Source organism: Carassius gibelio, chromosome A5, assembly GCF_023724105.1.
Source record: "Carassius gibelio isolate Cgi1373 ecotype wild population from Czech Republic chromosome A5, carGib1.2-hapl.c, whole genome shotgun sequence".
In the NCBI taxonomy this organism is placed as follows: Eukaryota; Metazoa; Chordata; class Actinopteri; order Cypriniformes; family Cyprinidae; genus Carassius; species Carassius gibelio.
The window spans coordinates 37,279,284-37,287,709 of NC_068375.1; the positions used below are offsets into that span (position 1 = coordinate 37,279,284).

At 43.0% G+C, this 8,426-nt stretch overlaps 1 protein-coding gene across 1 annotated transcript; it reads left to right on the forward strand.

Moving 5' to 3' along the window:
- The first annotated feature begins 461 nt into the window (after positions 1–461).
- On the forward strand, positions 462–7,886 carry LOC128014850 (uncharacterized). The gene is made up of 2 exons (XM_052598529.1): positions 462–2,110; positions 7,793–7,886. The coding sequence occupies exon 1, from the start codon at positions 462–464 to the stop codon at positions 1,800–1,802; it is 1,341 nt and encodes a 446-aa protein (XP_052454489.1). The 3' UTR covers positions 1,803–2,110; positions 7,793–7,886.
- The last annotated feature ends 540 nt before the right edge of the window (positions 7,887–8,426 follow it).

The window sequence follows — 8,426 nt, forward strand, 5'->3', positions numbered from 1 at the left end:
GTGTGTGACTACCGATGAGGGGGGCTGGAGGTGCTTCTGTCATCTGTTGCTGTTTCTTCGGTGGAGTTCGGACGTCTGACAGATTGAACCGTGTCTAGGAGGAGACTGCTGACGTACTGTGTTGCAGAAATTCAACGCTGAGGACGCAGGTGTGCGAAGTACAGACTGTTGAACTGGTGATTTGTGTCTATGGTGGATCGAGTGAGCAGCGTGCTGGATCATCGAGGAGTGTCGCCGCCTAACTTGTTTTGACTGAACTGTAAATGAAGGTACTTCACGTCATCAATTGACTTTTTGACAGGAGGATTTGAAAAAAAAAAAGTGGACCGTGCTTTATATGAGTTTTAAGGTCATTTTTTTTTTTTTTTTCACTTTTCTAAATTTAAACTGTTTCTCTTAAATTGATTTATTTGTTTTGTTAATATTTTTGTGTTTTGACAGTATTCTGATGCGTGAGCGAAATGGCTGCTAAACAAAGTGATTTGGGGTGGGACAACACGTTTACAGCTGGTAGGGGGCGGGGCAGTCTTTTGAATACGCCTGACAGAGCAAAGCTGTTTGAAGATCCTGAGTACTGTAGTACAGGTCGGGGTAGAGGAATTGGTCTTTCCCCCGATGACGGAGTTCAAATGTGCGGTAGTCCAATCGCTGCAGCCAGTAACTATGAATTCGCTCCTCAAGAGTCAGAAATGTCTGGTCAAATGAGTAACCTCATAAGACAAATTGGTATTGAGATTGGGCAATCAATTAGAGAGAGTATGATGAGGCCTGACTTTTCTAACCATCCATCTGCTAGAAAGTTACAGGAAGGTGTCAGTGGTCATGTGACTGACCCCTCTAATACTACTGTCATTGACGCGTCAAAAATGAACTTGATCCTGAGAGCTGAGGTGTCCGCACCACCACACTTTCGAGGAGATAGTTCAGACAAATACTCAGTCCTGGAATGGGAAGACATGATGAGGGTATATTTGAACAAACTTGATGTGACAGAGTCTGAAATGGTTGATGAGATAATGAACAGAGTTATGGGGCGGGCCAGAGATGTAATGAGAGTATGGCTGCGCAATGGTTCTACAACTCCAACTGTTGATTCTGTATTTTCTGTTTTGAAGCAGCACTTCGGGGACCAGAGCAGTTCAGGTATTCCTTTAGCTGACTTCTATTCTGTGAGACCATATCCCAGGGAGAGCGCTTGGGATTTTTGGATAAGACTAAACAAGGCAGCGGATGTTGCAGAGCAAAGTTTAAGATGGGAAGGGAGATCCCTGGATAACAGGAGCAAAGAGGTGGCCGTTATGTTCATTCGTAACTGCCCTGACAAAGAGTTAGCTTTCGTTTTCAAGAGTAAGCCTGTACAGTCATGGAATGCATCTGAGGTGCAGGAGCAGCTTGACGAGTTGTTAAGGGAACGCAAGTTGACGAATCACACTGTCAAACAATTCACCACGGTTGTCTCAGAGCCAGACGTTGATGTGCCTGTCTCATCGTCTAAGTCTGAACAGGGTGGGGGCGTAGCTGACGAGAATGCATTGGACAAAGTCCTGTCTTTGCTTGAAAAAACGTTAGTGTGCAACACTCAGTCTGTACGAGGCCCCTGGCCTAAACGAACGGGCAATAAGATTCGAGAGTGCAGAGTGTGTCAAAGCGGTGAGCACAGCACGACTGCTCATTGTAAAATGTACAATTTGTGTTTCAAGTGTTTTGCGGCTGGACATGCGAGCTACAACTGCGACAGTCATAGAGTAACGTCCAGGGTGGGCTCCGGTCAGCATGACAGAGTTGCATCTCAGGGAAACTAGACAGCTCCCTTCGGGCAGAGGGCGAAGTGGGGCTGTGTAGTTCCTCTGAGAATGATTTTGAGTCTGTTTATTCTTTCTTCTGTGAGAGTGTTGGCAAAACAAAAACGGTCATTTTTCAGAACAGCATGCAAGTTGATCAAAGTAACAGTTTATTTTATGCAAGTGTGTTACTACAGGACAAAGTTGAGCTTCGGGGGATGTTGGACAGTGGCTCCATGGCGACCACTCTGAGTGCGGAAGTTCTTCCTCAACTTGGAGACGCTGGGGTGCTGGACCGGGATATCCTGAGCTCTTCAGATATTGTCTTGGTGGGTTGTGGTGGCAAACAAACTACTCCAGATGGTGTGTGCAATCTGAAGCTTGAAGTGTACGGGGTCAGTTTCATTGTCCCAGTTCTGATTGTAAGGGGTCAAAAGGACCCGATCATACTTGGCACAAATGTCTTGAAACCTCTAATAAGTCAGATGAAGCATACGGACCAATTTTGGAAAGTGGTAAAGAGACCTGACTCGATTGTGCAATCTGAAAATGGCCAATTTTTACGCATGCTTTCTTGTATCGAGAGATGGAGGGGTGATTCGATTCCTGATAGGGTGGGTACTCTGAGACTGAGGTCAGCTGTGACACTCCAGCCAAGGAGCGAACATCTTGTTTGGGGTCGTTTGCCTCCAGGGTCAGTACTGTCAGTAGGGAGCACAGTAGTCATTGAGCCCAGTACTTCACGTTGTGCGCACCGGAATGTGCTGATTGGGAGGGTTGTTTCACCTTTGTGGGGCGATGGCTGGCTTCCAGTAAAGATGATCAACCCGACCAATGCAGAAATTGTGTTGAGGAAAAATGCGAAGGTGGCCGATGTGTATCCTTGCGTCGCTTTGGAGGACCTCGATCAAACCACTGACAGAGTGTTTAGTCAAAATGTAGGTGCGGTACGTTCTGACAAGTCATGTGGTAGCCTTACTGTGGGTGGCTCTACATCTGGAGCAAGTTTGACAGGTAACGGCAGGTTGGACGATCTGGGGCTGAGCGACTTGGATGTCGGGGATTGTGAAGTGTCTCCTTTTTGGAAGAACAAGTTAGTGGATCTCATTGAAAAATATGAGTGTGTGTTTTCCAGGCACAGTTTGGACTGTGGCGAAGCGAAAGGTTTTTGTCATCGTATCAGAGTTACAGACGACAGGCCCTTTCGTCTTCCATACCGGCGTCTTTCTCCTGCTCATTACTTGAAGTTGAAAGAGACTTTAGATGAAATGGAGGACAAGGAGATCATTAGGAAGTCGAGCAGTGAGTATGCGTCACCATTGGTTTTAGTGTGGAAGAAAAACGGTGACTTAAGGATATGCACCGATTTCCGATGGTTGAACGCACGCACGGTGAAGGATGCTCATCCTCTTCCTCACCAATCGGATGTTCTTGCAGCGCTGGGTGGGAACGCGTACTTTAGTACTATGGATCTGACTTCCGGGTACTATAACATCCCATTGCACGAAGATGACAAGAAGTTCACAGCGTTCTGTTCGCCAATGGGGCTTCATGAATATAATCGTTTGCCCCAGGGACTCTGTAACAGCCCAGCAACATTTATGAGAATGATGTTGACTGTGTTTGGTGACCAGAATTTCTTGAGCCTTCTTTGTTATTTAGATGATTTGTTAGTTTTCGGAAAGACAGAAGAGGAGAGCTTGGAAAGGCTGGAGATGGTATTTCGGCGTCTAAAAGACCACAATTTGAAATTGTCTCCTTCAAAATGTAGGTTCTTGCGGAAGTCTGTAAAATTTCTGGGTCATATTGTGTCTGAAGAGGGGGTGGCCAGTGATCCAGCGAAAATTGATGCCATAGTGAATGTATCTGAGAAGGATTTGATGGAGAGTGATTGTGTTACGCCATCAGAGAGTAAAATCAGATCCTTTTTAGGTATGGTGGTGTACTACCAGCATTTCATAGAAAATTGTTCTATGCTGGCTAAACCCTTGTTTCAGCTGTTGACAGGGCAGAAAAGACCTAGAGTGGGGAGGGGTGTAAAACGACTGAAAAGAAATCGTACACTTTCTCCAACAGATTGGACTGATGACTGCAGAGCAGCTCTGGAGAGTTTGAAGTCTGCCTTAGTGAGTCAGGTTTTGCTTGCACACCCAGATTTTTCAAAGCCGTTTCTGTTGTCTGTGGATGCCTCCACTAGTGGGCTCGGGGCCGTTTTGTCACAGGTTCAGGAGGGTTGTGCCGTGGCAAGGCCTATTGCCTTTGCGTCAAAGTCTTTGAATCATGCGCAGTCGAAGTACCCAGCACACAGACTTGAGTTTTTGTCGATGAAGTGGGCTATTTGTGATAAGTTCAGTCACTGGCTGCGGGGACACAGATTTACTGTGTGGACTGATAATAACCCACTCAAGTACATCCTCACAAAGCCCAAGCTGGATGCGTGTGAACAACGGTGGGTAGCGAAGCTGGCGCCTTACGATTTTGATATCCAGTATATCCCCGGTCCGAAAAATATAGTGGCAGATGCATTAAGCAGGGAACCGTTTGCGACTTCGAGAATTTTGCACAGATTGACACGGACGCCTTATGATGTTTTGCTGCATGAGGCAGAGGCTGTTGCTGTCGAGCAGGTGCAGGACATGTTCCATTTGTCGTGTGAACGAGAGGATGGTGAAGTAGTGGATGGGCTCTCAGAGCCTGTGAATGTAGGTGGAAATGTGTATGTAGGTTGCACTTCCCTTACTGGCAAAGTGTCTCACCAAGATTTGTCAGCTGTTCTTCATTCTCACCGTGACTGGGAGCATGGTGCGGCCATTAGAAGCATGTCATATGTTCAGCATTTAGAGAGTTTGGTAGACGAAGAGCAGAGTGAGCTCCGCAGCTTAACTCATGATGAATTGCTGGAAAAGCAGAGTCAGGATCCTGCGATTGATAGAGTGAAGTTCTTTGTGGAGAGGGGCAGACGTCCATCTCGCAGAGAAAAAGTGTTAGAGTCTAAAAGAACTGTGAAAATACTACGCCAATGGGGTAAACTTGTCTTAAGGTTGGGTGTCTTATACCGAGTGTCTAAGAATCCGGTTTCTAAGAAGAATACTTACCAGTTTGTTGTGCCAGCAGCTCTTCGATGTACTATTCTGAAGGGAGTGCATGATAACGCTGGTCATCAGGGTCAGCATCGCACGCTCTGGTTGGCTAGACAGCGGTTCTTCTGGGAGTCTATGGAGGAAGACATAAAGACATACGTCAATGAGTGTCAGAGGTGTATTTTGAGTAAGAGGCCTGAACCAGAGGCAAGGGCTCCACTTGTATCAATTCACACGAGTGCCCCTCTTGAAATAGTTTGTATTGACTTTTGGTCAGCGGAGGATTCCAACAACAGAACGGTTGATGTGTTAGTGGTCACTGACCATTTCACAAAGCTCGCTTGTGCTTATGTGTGCCCAAATCAGACTGCAGAAGCTGTTGCGCGTGTCCTGTGGAACAAGTTTTTCTGTATTTATGGGTTTCCACAGCGAATACATTCCGACAGGGGTGCAAACTTTGAGAGCTCCCTTATGGTCGAGTTGTTGAGATTGTCAGGTGTGGGTAAATCGCACACGACCCCATATCATCCAATGGGTAATGGACAAACTGAGAGATTTAACCGTACCCTGGGTGATATGATCCGTTCGCTGCCTCCGAGATCTAAAGTTAAGTGGCCACAGATGCTGAACACTCTTACATTCGCGTACAATTGTACGAGACATGAGACCACTGGGTTTCCACCGTTTTTCTTGATGTTCGGCCGAACACCAAGATTACCTGTGGACATCCTGTTCGAAAAAGTCCTGTTGAATAATGAGACCGTTAATGTTCACAAGTATGTACAGTCTCTTGAGAAAGACTTGCGAGAAGCAATGTTAATCACACAGGAGCATGCTAAAAGACAGCAAGCCAAACAAGCAGAGTATTATGATCGAAAGGGTAAAGGTCATTCTCTTGAGTTGGGTGACAGGGTACTCCTTGCGAATAAGGGTGAACGGGGGAAAAAGAAGTTAGCCGACCGATGGGAAAAAGTAGTGTATGTTGTTGTGGGAAAAAGGGGTGCATTGAACACTTACCAGATAAGAAATCCTGGGACAGGTCGTACCAAAACCGTGCATCGTAATCTGTTGATGCCTGTCAATTTCCTGCCGGTGCCATCTTGGAATGATGGTAGTGATGGTGTTGATGATGTCGAGAATTCCACTGTCTGTGTGTCATGTGATGAAGCTGATCAAACTCGGAGTGACGATCGAACCTCTCGCTGGGTTGCAGATCTTGATGCTGCCACAGATGTGACACAAATAGAATCTGTGGAGTGCACTAATGCTGATAAGAGTGAAGCTATTGGTGACACAGTTGTGAAATGTGACTCTGAGATGTCTGGAGCACCTGTGTGTATCGCAAATTCAGACAACTTGCCCAACTCTATTTTATCTGTATGTTCATTGGTGTCTGATGATTCTTCTGTATCAGCAGTTCTAAGTGATGACTGTGTTTCTGAAGTTGATGAGTGTACTTCAACTGTTGCAGAAATTCCTATGACATTGCCCAGTGTGCAAGATCAGGGGAATGAAAGAATCTCTGGTCTACAAGATGGCTTTAGGTCAAGATTTGGGAGATTGATTAAGCCAGTTAACAGACTGATACAGTCAATGTCAACTCAGAGAGTGTATGAAATTCATGAAATTTGAACTGTTCAATTGAGAACAACAAATAGGTTTGTTAAAGAGTTAAAAGACTTTCTTTTTTTTTCTGCTTGTTTTTGTTAAATACATGTTTTGCGAGTGTAGTGAGTACATTAACGGGACATTATGGGTGTCGTGTAGAACTATGTACAAGGCATGGTTTTCTATGGGTTATTTGGGGATTAGCTACCCCTGGGTTTCCTTAATCTCGAAAGAGATAGTTAAGAACTGAACAAATCTAATGTGATTTCAGAAGATGTGGCATCCTTCGCTAATTTAGCAAGACTTTGTAAGTAATGCATAATCTGGTGTAAAACAGTGGGGGTGGATGTAGCAGGGATATGTTGTTACACCAGATTATAATTCATTTTATATATATATATATATATATATATATATATAATTTGTTTTTATTATTAATTGTTTTGGGGCATTTTATTTTGAAAATGTTGCGTGCTTTTATTGAATATAGTATGTACGTCGGCTGATGTCATACGTAGGTAAGGCGTTCAAAACGCAGCGCAATCGGAAGTTCGTCCTCTTTGCTTCAATGCCATCAGAGAGGAGAGGTACGATTTTCATGAGCTCCGTTCATTAAATGTTATAAGTGTTCATGTCATGTCTGTGTGGCCAATACGAGAAAGTATTCTGGGTAATGTTATATTTGACCATTAGTTTGTGTTATTAACTTGGTAAATGTAGTTCATTTGAGTGCTCTTAACTGGTGAATAGTGCATTGCGTGAGATGGCGGCAAAGTGTGTGCGTTGCGTGTGTGAAGCATATGTTAGCGGCTATGCGGCTAACATCTCAATTAAGGAATATTTATATATAGATAAATAGAAATTGATAAATAATAGATCGAGATGTTTAATTAAAAAGATGTGTATGTATAATTATACTTTGTAAACAATATTAAATATGTTTTAGTCTTTAATATATTTTGTACACTTAGAGATATATTTTATATATATTGTATATTGCATTCATTGTGTGATCTGTGGTTAATTGCCTGGGGTACTTAACATGTATTTTGTGGTTAACAGGCATAATTAAGAGCTGTTGCAGATAACAGTGCCTGTCTGTTTGCTTGTTTTACTACACAGGTATGTCAAATAGTATTCAAGAAACACTGTAATGCTGTTTTGAATTATTGGTATATAAGACGGACATGTTTGTGAATGTATTATATGACTTAGTTTATTTTTATTACTCATACTATTATATATATATTATAGTATATATATTATGTGTGTTGTAAAGTGTGTGTATGTTGCTCTTTGCTTCAATGCCATCAGAGAGGAGAGGCATAATTAAGAGCTGTTGCAGATAACAGTGCCTGTCTGTTTGCTTGTTTTACTACACAGGCACTACAAGTAAATCCTCATCAGTTAAAAACCAGCTTTGTGTGGACAATCCTTTTATTTAACATCCATAAAACACAACGCAGAGGAACAACCGCTACACGTATGTGTGTAAAAAAGATAAAAAACATACAAATACTATATGTAATATAATAACCTTGACGCAAGTGTCCGAAATCTATCATTTGAAATCAGTATTTTTAGGACTAATTTACCCCAAAACAGGGGCGGATCTAGAAAAATATTGATGGGGTGGCGAGAAGGGGGCAGGAATTTTTGAGGGGTGGCAACATATGGCAGACGTATACTAAATTTAATCACAGTTATCACAGTTTGATGATAAATAGTATATGTGCACACTACAAAAGGGCACAGGCTATCATTTACAAACTTAATCTCATGCAATCAATGTCTTGCATTTGAAACAGTTCATATAAGGAATAAGTGACCATACCCCATAAGCACCACCATACTCACTAATGCATACAGTATGCATCGACATGTAATTAAGAGCTTTATAAAAGGTTCAGTGTTATCAATATGTCAATTTATTATAAGAAACTTATAAGAAAGATTT

Coding starts and splice junctions, on each gene's coding strand:
- LOC128014850 (XM_052598529.1), top strand. CDS start 462: ATGGCTGCTAAACAAAGTGATTTGGGGTGGGACAACACGTTTACAGCT.